The following is a 16,309-nucleotide window of genomic DNA, read 5'->3' on the forward strand; positions in this document are numbered from 1 at the left end:
AGTGCGCCTATTTCCCCTTGTCCCCTCTCTGGAGAGGATTCAGGAGAGCCTGGCTCTGTGTTCTGGACTCCTCCCACAGCTCTTTTAGCCATTGCTGAGCAGTGTGCCTGGATGCCCCCTCTCCTCTGGGGCAGACAACCCCACCTCATGCAGCCCCTCCTGTCCCAGGGGCACCAGTCATGGGCACTGAGGCCCTTTGCTGGACCTGCACCAGTATGACTGTGCCTCTCTCATACTGGGCAACTGTTCTATGTGGCAGCTGATTTCTCAGCACTGTGGAGCAGAGGAGAGGGGTCACATTCCACCTCTCTCATTGTTGGAGAGCAAACCCCTTATTAATGCAGCCTTGGATGCTGTCGGGTGCCAGTTCCACAAAGGCCCGGAGCTGTGTTGTGATGCCCTGCAGGACCCCCTTCCTGTACTGCAAAGTTCTTTGGCTTCCCCAGCCCATGGTAGGGCAGGAGTTTCTCCCTCCAGCCTTGCAGGACTTTGCCCAAAGGGGTTAAGCAGTGCTGGCCCAAGTCTGGGCCGAGCAGTGCACCAAGAGTGAGTCTCTGCCAGCTGCATTTCATCCCACTCATCACAACCCTTGGAGACCTGCAGCAAAGCCAGATTTCAGTCATGGCCTTCTGGAAGTCAGGATGCATTGTCTTTCTCCCTGTCCTCAGCTGCATTCCCTGACTGCTGGCACTAGCCAAAGGGTGTTTGGAGGTGTTTTCACTGACAACAAGACTCGTGTGTCCATCACCAGGTTGCACACGTTCATGTCAGTTCAGTCTGTTTAAAAGTTCCTACAGCTGATCCTTCTCCTCTGCTGTGGGGAAGTTTTCCCTACCGCTATTTCTGAGGAATATCAGGAGCCTGAGCCTGTGACAAGAAATGTTGCCAGTGAAGACTAAAGCCCAGAAGCCCTGGGGAGCCTTCCCCTTTCCCATAACCCCTGTCCCCAGCGAAGCTGCTCCAGTCAGCCTTGGCTCAAGCCTCCCTTTTGCTGCTGCCCTGTGTGGAAGATCTTCTTGTTTCCCACCACCAGCTTTGCTGATTCTGCTCCAGGTGGGCCTTGGCTTTGGTAAACCCAACCCTGGAATACTCAGACAGCCCAGCTAATGTTCTGCATCAGCAAAGGGCATCAGGACGAAGGGAGAGGAAAGCATTTCCGTGGAGAAGCAGTGGCCAGTGGGCATTGGAGTGAGGTGAGAGCGGGGAGAGAGCAGCAGGCAGGACGTGGTGCCAGGAGAGGAGGCTCTGGATGCTCTGCTGCTCTGTGCGGGGCAGGGCAGAGCTGGGCCTGTCCCCGCAGAAGCAGCTGCCAACAGTGGCAAGGCACTGCCCCCAGCCAACATCCCCTGCGTGCACGGGACCCTCTGGCACGGGGGGCACATCCTGTGCCGGCATGGACACGCTCTGACCGCGGGTATCCTCAGGCCTCGCATGGCACACGTGAAAGGAGCTGCAACACAGAGCAAGCACGTGAGAAATGAGGAAATGAAATGGCAGAGTTTATGGAAATCAAACCACAACGTGTGGCGTTAGGGAGGATATTTTTCTTTGGAGGTGAATGTGTTGGAAAATTACTGCCCTTGTGCAGTGCCTGTGGGCCTGGGGCGGTGCAGGAGCAGTATAAAAGGGGCACCTTCTCCTCGCTCTCTCATCCACTCCTCTCACCTCCATCTCCTTGGGATCAAGGTGAGTCTGAAGCCCTTTCTTTTCTTGCTCCTTTGAGCTTTCTGATCCCATTCTTTGCTTTAATCCCATGTGGGCTCTTGAGAACTGCTTGTCATGGGAGAGGGAAGGGGCAGAAGTTGTGCATGGAGAGAGGCTGGGTTTTGGCTGAAATGTCTCCTGAGTTGTGGAGGAGCCCCTGGGCTTGATCACTCTTAGGGGGGTTCTTAAGAGCTGAGTAGGAGGTGAGGCTGTTGGGCCTCTTTAAACAATGTGGTGCAATTGTCCACTTCTGGTTTTTCTCCATCGTGATAGAACAACAGGCTCCCCTCCCTCAGCCCTCTTCTCTGCTTGCCACTGCTCTGTCTGCCAGGTGCACCTGCAGCCCCAAGACATGTCCTGCTACACCCCGTGCCGGCCCTGCCAGCCCTGCGGCCCCACCCCGCTGGCCAACAGCTGCAATGAGCCCTGTGTCCGGCAGTGCCAGGACTCCACCGTGGCCATCCAGCCCTCGCCTGTGGTGGTGACCCTGCCCGGGCCCATCCTCAGCTCCTTCCCACAGAACACCGCCGTGGGATCCTCCACCTCGGCTGCTGTTGGCAGCATCCTCAGCTCTCAGGGAGTGCCCATCAGCTCCGGGGGCTTTGGCCTCTCAGGCTTGGGCAGTGGCCTCTGTGGCCTCCCCTGCTAAAGCTGCTCCCTGCACTGGAGCCTCCACCTGGATCCCCCTCTTTTCCGTCTCTTGATTTATTAAAGTTCTGCTGCATCCCAGTCCATGCCTCTGTGTCATCCTTTGCCCTGCACATGCTCACCCTGCATGTCCAGTGAGGGAGGTGTTGCTGTGTGGTTCCGGGAGGGCGTTGTTGGAAGTGGCATTGCCATGGTTGTCAACATTGCATTCATTATTCTAACGCAGCATTGATTACTCATATTAAGTGTGACCTTTCTAAATTCCTCTGCCTCTGACAGTCCTTGGTGTCCAGGAACACTCCTGGCACTTCCTCCTGTTTTGATGGTGTTACCACAGAAGCACCTCACGTGGGCCCTGCTTTTCAGAGGCTGAAGCATGTGACAGGGTTGGCTACTACAATGCCAACTTCAAATCTGGACTCTGTGAGGACGTTTGTCACTGTGCCCAGCTGTGTCCTGCAGCCGTTCAGCTGCTCCTCTCCCTCAGATGCCCCTGGACAGTTCTTTGAGACTCTCAGCCCACACCCGCTGCCTCTCCCTGCCTCCCTCCATCCAGAAACTCTCCCAGGAAAGTTGAATTGAGGAAATCCACAATATCAGAATGGCCTGCAAGAAGAAAAGACTGAGAGCAGACCTTTGAGGAAGACATGGGGACACTGGAGATTGAAAACTGGACATGAGCCATCAGTGTGCCTTTGCAGCTGAGAAATTCCATCACGTCCAGTGTTGCAGAATGATTAGAGGATCAGGGACATGGATTTTTGATAAAGGGAACAAATCCATAACTGTACAAGCAAAAGCCTGCAAGCAAAGGCCTGCATGAGAAAAAACCACCACGAGAAAGTGCCTGTGTGAGAAACAGGCCTGGGAACAAAAAGGGAGTTTTTTAGGAGATACAGTGCTGTTCTGATAAAAATGTGCTGACCATGAGAAGGGAGGAAAGACTTTGATCTCTCAAGACAAAACATAAAGCCTGCCAAATGTAGTTTTTTATGTAACCAAATTCTGTAGAAGTAAGAATGCGCCTTTGAATGCTTAAACTAATTAAAGAACTGATAAGCTTGTATTCAAGACTATATAAATGCCTCTGTATTGCTAATAAACGAAGCTTGCTCTACCAATCACAGTGATTGTCTGCATGGCTTCCCCCACCTGAAAGTCGACAGTCCAGGGCTGCACAAACAGAACCATGGCCAGCAGGTCAAGGCAGGGGATTCTCCCCTTCTTATCTGCTCTGCTTAGACCTCAGCTGGAGCCCTGAATCCAGTCTGGAGTCCTCAATTCCAAGTAGACACGGAGCTGTGAGAGCAGCTCCAGACAAGGGCTGCAAAATGATCACACGGATGCATTGCCCCTGCTCTGGAGAAAGGCTGGGGGGAGTGGAGGTTTCTGAGGCAGGAGAAGAGCAGGCTCTGGGGACAGCTCATTGCAGCCTTTCAATATGTAAAGGGCATGAATGAGGAGGTTGGAGAGAGGCGTTTTCTCAAGGCCTGCACTGATTGGACAAGGAGCAACAGTTTTAAACTGAACTAGGATAAATACAGATGGGACATGAGGAAGAATTTTACTATGGTGAGAGTGGTAGGACACTGGGAAATGCTGCCTAGAGAATGAGGGCGTGTCCCATCTTGGGAAGGGTTCACGGTCACGTTTGCTCAAACCTTATGGGATGCAGTGACAGATATCCGTGTCCACGGCAGCAGGGCTGGACTGGATAAACCTCAACGGTCTCTTCCAACCAAACCCATTCTATGATGCCATGATAACAGGGGGCTGTGAGAAGGCAGCCCACTACACTGTGTCCCTCCCTTTGAGAACATCCTGTGTTAGGATGGGATCTGCTGGAGTCTGAAGGGAATCCAGAACCTCTGTCTGGTCAGTAACACACTCACTGCTGACTACTCGTGTCACAGTGTGGGGAGGAAAAGGAAAAGAAGTGCAAACAAAGTGAATGTTTGTTCCTGGACAATGTGGGGAAGTTCTATCCTCACCCAAAGAGGCTCAAAAATTCAGAACCCAAAGGGTCGCTCAATGCACACTGAGCACAGCCAATGCCAGCCTGTGTTGACAACCAGTGCAAAACAAGCCCAACAACCCACTCCCAGAAACACCCCAGGGCAGCCTCTCTGCCTTGGGAGAGGGTCTGCAGGGGCAAAGGATGACACAAAGGCATGGGCTGGGATGCAGCAGAATTTAATGAGTCAAGAGAGGGAAAAGAGGGGAATCCAGGTGGAGGCTCCAGTGCAGGGAGCAGCTTTAGCAGGGGAAGCACCTCGTGCCACAGAGGCCACTGCCCAAGCCTGAGAGGCCAAAGCCCCCGGAGCTGATGGGCACTCCCTGAGAGCTGAGGATGCTGCCAACAGCAGCCGAGGTGGAGGATCCCACCACGGTGTTCTGTGGGAAGGAGCTGAGGATGGGCCCGGGCAGGGTCACCACCACGGGCGAGGGCTGGATGGCCACGGTGGAGTCCGGGGTCTTCTGGACAGAGGGCTCATTGCAGCTGCTGGCCAGCGGGGTGGGGCCGCTGGGCTGGCAGGGCCGGCACGGGTGTAGCAGGACATGTCTTGGGGCTGCAGGTGCACCTGGAACAGAGAGCAGAGAGGAGCAGACCATGAGGGGTGTTTCAAGAGCAACCTGTCACCCCCCACGTGAGGGATACCCTTTTTCTCTTCCCTAAAGGACTCCACTAGTAGCCCACAAGCATCTCTTTTCCCTTAGAAGAACTCAGCAGGAATTGCAGACCCAGGGAGGACCCCACGTAGCTCATGGCTCCAGACAAGTCTCTCTGAAGCCTGAACCTTTTCCTTTCCCCAGTCTCTGGATCCTTTCCTTGTAGAGGGATTCCTTGTGGAATATAGGATTCCCCAGGAGGGCTCGGGCATCCCAGGGCTGTTGCAGAAGTACCCCTGACGGGGCCTCCGGCTGAAAACAGGCTTGCAAGGCACCTGCTGGCTGGCAGCCTTGAACAGCCTTGGGAAAAGATATACACTGGTCAGCTCCCCCGCTGCTTAGAGGCTTTCTCATGGGAAAGGGGCGTGAACTTTGGGAGAAGTATAACTTGGTGTAACCGGATAAAAAAAACGGGAGCACGATGCTCAAATCGTATCAGTGTTCGTATTGTGACTCTGGCTGGATTCCCCTGCTCCCGGGACCCCCCCTGCTACATTTCCTATCCATGCATTCTCATGGCCCCAGAATATGACAGAGAGATGTATGTGCTGAGACAGCCCACAGGAGAAGGAAAAGGAGGATAAGGAGGAGGATAAGAGAAACCTCTTCCAAACTCACCTTGTTCCCAGTGAGATGGAACCGTAAAGAGTGGATGAGAGAATGAAGAGAAGGTCCTGCTTTTATACTGCTCCTGCACCGCCCCAGGCCCACAGTCACTGCGCAAGAGCAGTAATTTTCCTACAGACTCGCCTCCCCAGCAAAATATCCTCCCTAATGCCACAGCTTGTGCTTTTGTTTCCATCAACGCTGCCATTTTCATTCCCTCCTTTCTGACGTGACCAATAGGCCTCCAAGGATTCTTTCAAGCACTGAGATGAAAGGCCCAAGGATTTTCTGGGCAGTGACACATCAGCACGTGCAGAAGATGAGTTGCATGTGCTGGAGGGGTCTATGCAGACAGTTGACACCTATCTGGGGAAATACGGTGTGGTTGTTTTCTACCTTCTTTGCAGGCAGCTGGACATACCCTCCCACCAAGCCTGTCTTCTCCTTATGTGACAGTTTGTTTGGCAAGGTTGTCCCCTCTCGTGGCTGCCTTGTGGGACTCCCAGTGTGTGCCATCAGCAGTTGTGAGGGAAGATAACTTTGCTCTCCTGGACGCCAGGATTCCTTGAGATGCCCTCTGGAGCTGGGTCCCTTCTCACTGTCGTAGGGGTGTGTGGAGGTTGAGTAAATACCTTGTTCTTCCCATTTTCCTCAGATCAACATACACTTTGGCCACACACTTTGGCCCCATACTAGCCGAGGATACTTTTCCAAAAGAAGCTGCTTGTCCTGAAAGCCCCCTTGTTGCAGCGGGGATTACTGCAACATGTATAAGACAGTGAGGCCTGTGGAAAAGAAATATGGACCGATTCTTGGTCTTTAGTTTTAGAGATGTTTATTTTCCAGCCCCAACTGGGGCCGGCGGCTGCCGAGGCACTGTAGCAATCATGGGACCAGAGGTTCCTTCCCTGCGCACGGGAACACAAAACAATCAATGGGGAAAAAGGTTGGCCAGGGAGTGGGGAAACCTGGTGCCTCCACCCTGGGACCCCTCTCCCAGGACCCCATGGCAGGGGGGAGGAACCCCAACACTTCACCCTTTTGTTTTAACTAAAAGAGATTTAAAACTTAACATTGGAAACAACTGGAAAAACATAAGATAACAATTTCAAAAGAAAACAAGCCACCCTCCTGAGTCTCTAAATGTCCAAATGGATTTTTTCTCTGGAACATCTTAAGGCTGGCAGAAAGGAGACAGGACACTCTGAGCACGCTTTGTGGGGAAACTGAGGCAGGAGAGGGTTTCTCCCATTTCTACCTGTTGGAACTCTAATCAAAAATAATTAATTTCTTCCCTCCCCTTTTTCATCCACCCCTCGGCATCGGAGAGGTGTTGTAGGGAAAGGGAATTGTATAGGGAAGCCATGGGGTGAAAAATGGATTAGGGATAAATTGCAGATGGGGTTAACTTAGGAAAGGGTTCATATTGGGTAGAGGGTAAAAGGGGAAAGTAGGCTGCAGGTAGGGAAGTTGCTGCGATGGATATTGTTTATAATTTTGTGCATAATGGCTGCCTTTGACTGGAATACCACCAGGCCCTGTCACGTGGGCCACCTGTGGGCCTTTTCTTCCTTGCACAACATCAAATTGTACAGCTTCTCCATCTCCTACACTTTGGAGGTATTTTTCAAGGTTATTCCTTTTAATGGCACTTCTAGGGATGAATACATCTTCCTGGTTGTCACATCTCATTATAAAACCACAGCTGTTTTTGACATTGTACCACTTCACAATGCCTGATTCTTGTTGCTAGAACTTCTCCTATTACGTGCTTGCATCTGTGTTGTGGCTGCTGGTCCTGCGAGGCCACTGCTTCGCCGACTCCAACGCCTCGGTCGGGCCCCAGCGTTGCTGCTGCTCCGCGCCCTCCGAGAGGCGCCGCTTCGGCTCGGTGCTGCACTGCGCAGCTTCTCGTGTCGCTGTGGAAACCGCCGCTTCTCTCTCTACGAAGCTCTCCGAGCCGTGTGCTCGGAGCGGGTTCCCACGCTGAGCCCGGTTCCTGGCTGCTCGCAGGAGCCACCTCTCTGCTGCACGTGGCCCATGGAACCCGCGGCGCCTGCGGCGTCGCTCCCTCACTCGCAGTCGCATGGCAGGGGACCCCGAGACAGGGATGGGGTCCGCGATAAGGCGCGGGCTCCCGAGGATGCCGGGCGCATCCAGCATGGGCACCTCTGCCGGCACGGGCAGGGGACACCCTGTGGCTGCAGTCACGTGCTCCTGGGATGGCCACCGCACTGTCCCAGCCATGTGATGATGGTCATCTTCTGCCACTGAGGTAATGGGACCATGCACACGCGCCTGAAGAGCTTCACTGATTACAGGAGATGCACGGAGAAGTTCTATCACTAGTCCATGTTTTCATTGAGCCAATATCTCACCCAAGATCTCGGACCAAAAATACAAGTTACCAATTCCAGGAGGATTAATATCAAAAAGTACGTCTCGAGAAATACAAAAGAACTTTTTGAAAAGCCAGTCAAAAAAATGTTCTAGATCTCCCTGAGCAAGTTTCCTGTTTTGCTGTGCCAGGATTCCTTTAACTTCTAGATACATTTCTTTCTGTGGCTTAGACAGCCACACTTCCCACAATTCCTCCATAGTCCAGAGAGAACAGCCAAAGCAAGGCAAGAAGAGAGAGATCCAGAGTGTCCTTTACTCACGAATTTTCAGGGACCTTCAGAATTTCAGTTATTCCTCAGGCACTGTCTCCAAGGGATCGTTCTGCCCACATTTTCCACCATTGTTGCAGTGGGGAATTTTGCAACCTGCATAAGACAGCGAGACCCGTGGAAAAATATAAGGACCGATTCTTGATAGATGTTTTTCAGAGATGTTTATTTTCCAGCCACATGGCCGGCGACTGCCGAAGAACTGTAACAATCACGGAACCAGCAGGGTCCTTCCTGGGCAGAGGAACACAAAACACCCAATGGGGAACGAGGTTGACCAGAGAGTGGAGAAACCCGGTGCCTCTACCCCGGGGCCCCTTCTCCCCGGACCCCATGGCAGGAGGGAGGAACCCCAACACCCCCTGAGCTGTGGGAGGGATGGTAACAAGTTCATGCTGAGGGCAATGTCTGTTTGAGCTGCCTGGAGCTCTTTACAAGGAACAGCCCAAAGACTGAAGATGGTTTTCCCAAGGCATGGATGGAGCTGCCCTTGCTGGAGGCCAATTCAGCTGCGTGTGGGTCATGGGCCTGCATGCAGAACGTCACCAAAAGACGGACACACGGTCAACCCAAACTTGGAGCATGACTCCATGGATAGGGTGAGTCTCTCCCTGGAAATTTTGCCTACTGAAGGCATTCCCTTGCCCTGCTGGATGCTCTCCAGCTGCCTCCATGTCTGCAGGGCAGGGAAGTACAGCCCTGCTTGATGTGGTTTGAGAGCTGGGTTTGTACCCAGGGCCCTTCTGAGCACGTCCCCTGCTTGAGCATCCCCAGGCATGTGGTACCACAGGGTCCTTCCAGCTCAGTCACTGGGGAGTTGTGCAAGTTTCCAGCTTCCCCACTGGTGATGGTTTGTGCTCCAGGCTGAGGCAGCCTTTAGGTCAGGGGAAAGGAAGCATGAGGAAGCACTAATGCCAGGAGAAGTCATGTCACGTGAAGCCCAGGGATGTGTCCCAGATGGTGGGGAGATGTTTTCTGCAAACCTTTCTTTAACTCTGTAAAGCATTCAGGAGAGCCCCCCACCACAGCCTGAGACAAGCCTCAGGCCAGGTAGATGAGGCCTGTGCAGCCCTTCCCTTCCAGCTTCTGCTTGTATGGGTTGACTTTTCCCAGGCGATCCTTGACTTGGAGCTCATCCACTGCAGTTACAAACAGCACTTCACTGTGCCAAGCCAACATCTCCTCCCTGCACGGGACCCCTCCTGTACTTCTGTGCTCACTGACGTGACAGTGCATGGGGTATCTTCTCCTTGTGGATCCTTGGAAGGATCCTGCAAGGCAGAGCAGGAATGTCAGCAATGAGGAAATGAAACGGCAGCGCTGACAGAAACAAAAGCACAGCTTGTGGTTTTAGGGAGGATATTTTGCTTTGGAGATGAGTCTGTTGGAAATTTACTTGTGCAGTGACTGTGGACCTGGGGTGGTGCAGGAGAAGTATAAAAGCCAGCCCTTCTCCTCACTCTCACATCCAGTCCTCTTGTCTCCATCTCATTGGGAACAAGGTAAGCTTGAAGACTTTTCTGCTCTCCCTCCTTCTCTTCTCCTCCCTTCTGCTTTCTGCACATACCTGCCCCTTTGTTCTATGCTGGGTCACGGGGCTGCCTATACTGGGAGAGGAGTGGGAACAGAAAGTGTGCAAGAGTTTGGGACTTGGCTGAAGTGAGCGATGGGATAGGTGGGATTACCCTGGGCTTGGTTGCTCTTGGCAGGGAACTTCTTGGCTAAATGGAAGGAGAAGCCTGTGGGCATCAGTACAGCACCTCCAGCTCTTGTTCCCATCTTGCCTTAACAAGGCAGCTGCATGGTGTGGTGACGGGTTGCTTTTCAAATGCCTCTCATGACTTTTTCTTGCCATCTCTGCCAGGTGCACCTGCAGCCCCAAGACATGTCCTGCTTCACCCCGTGCCGGCCCTGCCAGCCCAGCGGCCCCACCCCGCTGGCCAACAGCTGCAATGAGCCCTGTGTCCAGCAGTGCCAGGACTCCACCGTGGCCATCCAGCCCTCGCCTGTGGTGGTGACGCTGCCCGGGCCCATCCTCAGCTCCTTCCCACAGAACACCGTGGTAGGATCCTCCACCTCGGCTGCTGTTGGCAGCATCCTCAGCTCTGGTGGAGTGCCCATCAGCTCCGGGGGCTTTGGCCTCTCAGGCTTGGGCAGTGGCCTCTGTGGCACGAGGTGCCTCCCCTGCTAAAGCTGCTGGCGATGGCCCTGGAGAAGGAACCCAGGGACACACAGGATGGCACAAGCCTGGGATAGAGCATCAATGCTCTATCTACCACTCAGATGACTTCTTTCCCATCTTTTGACTCATTAAAGTTCTGCTGCATCCCAGTCCATGCCTCTGTGTCATCCTTTGCCCTGCACATGCTCACCCTGCATGTCCAGTGAGGGAGGTGTTGCTGTGTGGTTCCGGGAGGGCGTTGTTGGAAGTGGCATTGCCATGGTCGTCAACATTGCATTCATTATTCTAACGCAGCACTGATTACTCATATTAAGGTGACCTTTCTAAATTCCTCTGCCTCTCTGTACCTCCAAGAATTACCTGATGCCATTCAGCAACCATTCAGATACTCCAGGAATTCTTTTAGTTCTCCCATCAAAGCCTTCCTTCTCTTCTCTGTTGTCAGCACAGCCTGTGTCCTCAGTCTCTCATCCACAAGTAAATGTTTCGGCCCCCTCACTAACCTGCCTAATCTTCATGTATTTCACTTCCCTTGCTGGAGATATTTTTGTGTTACAGTCCAGTAGGCAGCACAGCATGCTTGATGCCATCTGGGGAGTGCAGAGCAGAGTGGGATCTTTGCTCCCATCAATATCCTGTTGACAGTCGTGCTCTGATAGCCCACAATGTTGATGACAGTCCTTGGTGTCCAGGAACACTCCTGGCACTTCCTCCTGTTTTGATGGTGTTACCACAGAAGCACCTCACGTGGGCCCTGCTTTTCAGAGGCTGAAGCATGTGACAGGGTTGGCTACTACAATGCCAACTTCAAATCTGGACTCTGTGAGGATGTTTGTCACTGTGCCCAGCTGTGTCCTGCAGCCGTTCAGCTGCTCCTCTCCCTCAGATGCCCCTGGACAGTTCTTTGAGACTCTCAGCCCACACCCGCTGCCTCTCCCTGCCTCCCTCCATCCAGAAACTCTCCCAGGAAAGTTGCATTGAGGAAATCCACAATATCAGAATGGCCTGCGAGAAGAAAAGACTGAGAGCAGACCTTTAAGGAAGACATGGGGACACTGGAGATTGAAAACTGGACATGAGCCAGCAATGTGCCTTTGCAGCTGAGAAATTCCAGCAGGTCCAGGGCTGCACAAACAGAACCATAGCCAGCAGGTCAAGGCAGGGGATTCTCCCCTTCTTATCTGCTCTGCTTAGACCTCAGCTGGAGCCCTGAATCCAGTCTGGAGTCCTCAATTCAAAGTAGACACGGAGCTGTGAGAGCAGCTCCAGACAAGGGCTGCAAAATGATCACACGGATGCATTGCCCCTGCTCTGGAGAAAGGCTGGGGGGAGTGGAGGTTTCTGAGGCAGGAGAAGAGCAGGCTCTGGGGACAGCTCTTTGCAGCCTTTCAATATGTAAAGGGCATGAATGAGGAGGTTGGAGAGAGGCGTTTTCTCAAGGCCTGCACTGATTGGACAAGGAGCAACAGTTTTAAACTGAACTAGGATAAATACAGATGGGACATGAGGAAGAATTTTACTATGGTGAGAGTGGTAGGACACTGGGAAATGCTGCCTAGAGAATGAGGGCGTGTCCCATCTTGGGAAGGGTTCACGGTCACATTTGCTCAAACCTTATGGGATGCAGTGACAGATATCCGTGTCCACGGCAGCAGGGCTGGACTGGATAAACCTCAACGGTCTCTTCCAACCAAACCCATTCTATGATGCCATGATAACAGGGGGCTGTGAGAAGGCAGCCCACTGCACTGTGTCCCTCCCTTTGAGAACATCCTGTGTTAGGATGGGATCTGCTGGAGTCTGAAGGGAATCCAGAACCTCTGTCTGGTCAGTAACACACTCACTGCTGACTACTCGTGTCACAGTGTGGGGAGGAAAAGGAAAAGAAGTGCAAACAAAGTGAATGTTTGTTCCTGGACAATGTGGGGAAGTTCTATCCTGACCTAAAGAGGCTCAAAAATTCAGAACCCAAAGGGTCGCTCAGTGCACACTGAGCACAGCCAATGCCAGCCTGTGATGACAACCAGTGCAAAACAAGCCCAACAACCCCCTCCCAGAAACACCCCAGGGCAGCCTCTCTGCCTTGGGAGAGGCTCTGCAGGTCAAAGGATGACACAAAGGCATGGGCTGGGATGCAGCAGAATTTAATAAGTCAAAAGAGGGAAAAGAGGGGAATCCAGGTGGAGGCTCCAGTGCAGGGAGCAGCTTTAGCAGGGGAAGCACCTCGTGCCACAGAGGCCACTGCCCAAGCCTGAGAGGCCAAAGCCCCCGGAGCTGATGGGCACTCCCTGAGAGCTGAGGATGCTGCCAACAGCAGCCGAGGTGGAGGATCCCACCACGGTGTTCTGTGGGAAGGAGCTGAGGATGGGCCCGGGCAGGGTCACCACCACAGGCGAGGGCTGGATGGCCACGGTGGAGTCCGGGGTCTTCTGGACAGAGGGCTCATTGCAGCTGCTGGCCAGCGGGGTGGGGCCGCTGGGCTGGCAGGGCCGGCACGGGGTGAAGCAGGACATGTCTTGGGGCTGCAGGTGCACCTGGAACAGAGAGCAGAGAGGAGCAGACCATGAGGGGTGTTTCAAGAGCAACCTGTCACCCCCCACGTGAGGGATACCCTCTTTCTCTTCCCTAAAGGACTCCACTAGTAGCCCACAAGCATCTCCTTTCCCTCAGAAGAACTCAGCAGGAATTGAAGTCCCAGGGATGACCCCACGTAGCTCATGGCTCCAGACAAGTCTCTCTGAAGCCTGAACTTTTTCCTTTCCCCAGTGTCTTGTTCCTTTCCTATCCGTGCATTCTCATGGCCCCAGAATATGACAGAGAGATGTATGTGCTGAGACAGCCCACAGGAGAAGGAAAAGGAGGATAAGGAGGAGGATAAGAGAAAAGTCTTCCAAACTCACCTTGTTCCCAGTGAGATGGAACCGTAAAGAGTGGATGAGAGAATGAAGAGAAGGTCCTGCTTTTATACTGCTCCTGCACCGCCCCAGGCCCACAGTCACTGCGCAAGAGCAGTAATTTTCCTACAGACTCGCCTCCCCAGCAAAATATCTTCCCTAATGCCACAGCTTGTGCTTTTGTTTCCATCAACGCTGCCATTTTCATTCCCTCCTTTCTGACGTGACCAACAGGCCTCCAAGTATTCTTTCAAGCACTGAGATGAAAGGCCCAAGGATTTTCTGGGCAGTGACACATCAGCACGTGCAGAAGATGAGTTGCATGTGCTGGAGGGGTCTATGCAGACAGTTGACACCTATCTGGGGAAATACGGTGTGGTTGTTTTCTACCTTCTTTGCAGGCAGCTGGACATACCCTCCCACCAAGCCTGTCTTCTCCTTATGTGACAGTTTGTTTGGCAAGGTTGTCCCCTCTCATGGCTGCCTTGTGGGACTCCCAGTGTGTGCCATCAGCAGTTGTGAGGGAAGATAACTTTGCTCTCCTGGACGCCAGGATTCCTTGAGATGCCCTCTGGAGCTGGGTCCCTTCTCACTGTCGTAGGGGTGTGTGGAGGTTGAGTAAATACCTTGTTCTTCCCATTTTCCTCAGATCAACATACACTTTGGCCACACACTTTGGCCCCATACTAGCCGAGGATACTTTTCCAAAAGAAGCTGCTTGTCCTGAAAGCCCCCTTGTTGCAGCGGGGATTACTGCAACATGTATAAGACAGCGAGGCCCGTGGAAAAGAAATATGGACCGATTCTTGGTCTTTAGTTTTAGAGATGTTTATTTTCCAGCCCCAACTGGGGCCGGCGGCTGCCGAGGCACTGTAGCAATCATGGGACCAGAGGTTCCTTCCCTGCGCACGGGAACACAAAACAATCAATGGGGAAAAAGGTTGGCCAGGGAGTGGGGAAAACCCGGTGCCTCCACCCTGGGACCCCTCTCCCAGGACCCCATGGCAGGGGGGAGGAACCCCAACACTTCACCCTTTTGTTTTAACTAAAAGAGATTTAAAACTTAACATTGGAAACAACTGGAAAAACATAAGATAACAATTTCAAAAGAAAACAAGCCACCCTCCTGAGTCTCTAAATGTCCAAATGGATTTTTTCTCTGGAACATCTTAAGGCTGGCAGAAAGGAGACAGGACACTCTGAGCACGCTTTGTGGGGAAACTGAGGCAGGAGAGGGTTTCTCCCATTTCTACCTGTTGGAACTCTAATCAAAAATAATTAATTTCTTCCCTCCCCTTTTTCATCCACCCCTCGGCATCGGAGAGGTGTTGTAGGGAAAGGGAATTGTATAGGGAAGCCATGGGGTGAAAAATGGATTAGGGATAAATTGCAGATGGGGTTAACTTAGGAAAGGGTTCATATTGGGTAGAGGGTAAAAGGGGAAAGTAGGCTGCAGGTAGGGAAGTTGCTGCGATGGATATTGTTTATAATTTTGACCATAATGGCTGCCTTTGACTGGAATACCACCAGGCCCTGTCACGTGGGCCACCTGTGGGCCTTTTCTTCCTTGCACAACATCAAATTGTACAGCTTCTCCATCTCCTACACTTTGGAGGTATTTTTCAAGGTTATTCCTTTTAATGGCACTTCTAGGGATGAATACATCTTCCTGGTTGTCACATCTCATTATAAAACCACAGTTGTTTTTGACATTGTACCACTTCACAATTCCTGATTCTTGTTGCTAGAACTTCTCCTATTACGTGCTTGCATCTGTGTTGTGGCTGCTGGTCCTGCGAGGCCACTGCTTCGCCGACTCCAACGCCTCGGTCGGGCCCCAGCGTTGCTGCTGCTCCACGCCCTCCGAGAGGCGCCGCTTCGGCTCGGTGCTGCGCTGCGCGGCTTCTCGTGTTGCTGTGGAAACCGCCGCTTCTCTCTCTACGAAGCTCTCTGAGCCGTGTGCTCGGAGCGGGTTCTCACGCTGAGCCCGGTTCCTGGCTGCTCGCAGGAGCCGCCTCTCTGCTGCACGTGGCCCACGGAACCCGCGGCGCCTGCGGCGTCGCTCCCTCACTCGCAGTCGCATGGCAGGGGACCCCGAGACAGGGATGGGGTCCGCGATAAGGCGCGGGCTCCCGAGGATGCCGGGCGCATCCAGCATGGGCACCTCTGCCGGCACGGGCAGGGGACACCCTGTGGCTGCAGTCACGTGCTCCTGGGATGGCCACCGCACTGTCCCAGCCATGTGATGATGGTCATCTTCTGCCACTGAGGTAATGGGACCATGCACACGCGCCTGAAGAGCTTCACTGATTACAGGAGATGCACGGAGAAGTTCTATCACTAGTCCATGTTTTCATTGAGCCAATATCTCACCCAAGATCTCGGACCAAAAATACAAGTTACCAATTCCAGGAGGATTAATATCAAAAAGTAAGTCTCGAGAAATACAAAAGAAATTTTTGAAAAGCCAGTCAAAAAAATGTTCTAGATCTCCCTGAGCAAGTTTCCTGTTTTGCTGTGCCAGGATTCCTTTAACTTCTAGATACATTTCTTTCTGTGGCTTAGACAGCCGCACTTCCCACGATTCCTCCATAGTCCAGAGAGAACAGCCAAAGCAAGGCAAGAAGAGAGAGATCCAGAGTGTCCTTTTTCACATGAATTTTCAGGGACCTTCAGAATTTCAGTTATTCCTCAGGCGCTGTCTCCAGGGGATTGTTCTGCCCACCATTGTTGCAGTGGGGAATTTTGCAACCTGCATAAGACAGCGAGACCCGTGGAAAAATATAAGGACCGATTCTTGATAGATGTTTTTCAGAGATGTTTATTTTCCAGCCACATGGCCGGCGACTGCCGAAGAACTGTAACAATCACGGAACCAGCAGGGTCCTTCCTGGGCAGAGGAACACAAAACACCCAATGGGGAACGAGGTTGACCA

At 52.8% G+C, this 16,309-nt stretch overlaps 3 protein-coding genes and 1 pseudogene across 3 annotated transcripts; 2 read left to right on the forward strand and 2 right to left on the reverse strand.

Moving 5' to 3' along the window:
- The first annotated feature begins 1,663 nt into the window (after nt 1-1,663).
- On the forward strand, nt 1,664-10,628 carry LOC120411352 (feather keratin 1-like). Its single transcript, XM_039565724.1, has 2 exons — nt 1,664-1,686; nt 10,162-10,628. Exon 2 carries the CDS (start codon nt 10,183-10,185, stop codon nt 10,486-10,488), a length of 306 nt encoding a protein of 101 aa, XP_039421658.1. The 5' UTR covers nt 1,664-1,686; nt 10,162-10,182; the 3' UTR covers nt 10,489-10,628.
- LOC104684237 (feather keratin Cos1-2) lies at nt 2,012-2,433 on the forward strand. Its single transcript, XM_039565722.1, has one exon. The coding sequence runs from the start codon at nt 2,057-2,059 to the stop codon at nt 2,351-2,353; it is 297 nt and encodes a 98-aa protein (XP_039421656.1). The 5' UTR covers nt 2,012-2,056; the 3' UTR covers nt 2,354-2,433.
- On the reverse strand, nt 4,537-4,913 carry LOC120411348 (annotated as a pseudogene).
- Nucleotides 10,629-12,618: 1,990 nt separating the features above from the next.
- Nucleotides 12,619-13,477, reverse strand: LOC120411347 (feather keratin 1-like). The gene is made up of 2 exons (XM_039565718.1): nt 13,380-13,477; nt 12,619-13,013 (listed from the first exon to the last, which is right to left on the reverse strand). Exon 2 carries the CDS (start codon nt 12,990-12,992, stop codon nt 12,687-12,689), a length of 306 nt encoding a protein of 101 aa, XP_039421652.1. The 5' UTR covers nt 12,993-13,013; nt 13,380-13,477; the 3' UTR covers nt 12,619-12,686.
- Between the last annotated feature and the right edge of the window lie 2,832 nt (nt 13,478-16,309).

Source organism: Corvus cornix, chromosome 27 (genome assembly GCF_000738735.6).
Source record: "Corvus cornix cornix isolate S_Up_H32 chromosome 27, ASM73873v5, whole genome shotgun sequence".
NCBI classification, from domain to species: Eukaryota; Metazoa; Chordata; class Aves; order Passeriformes; family Corvidae; genus Corvus; species Corvus cornix.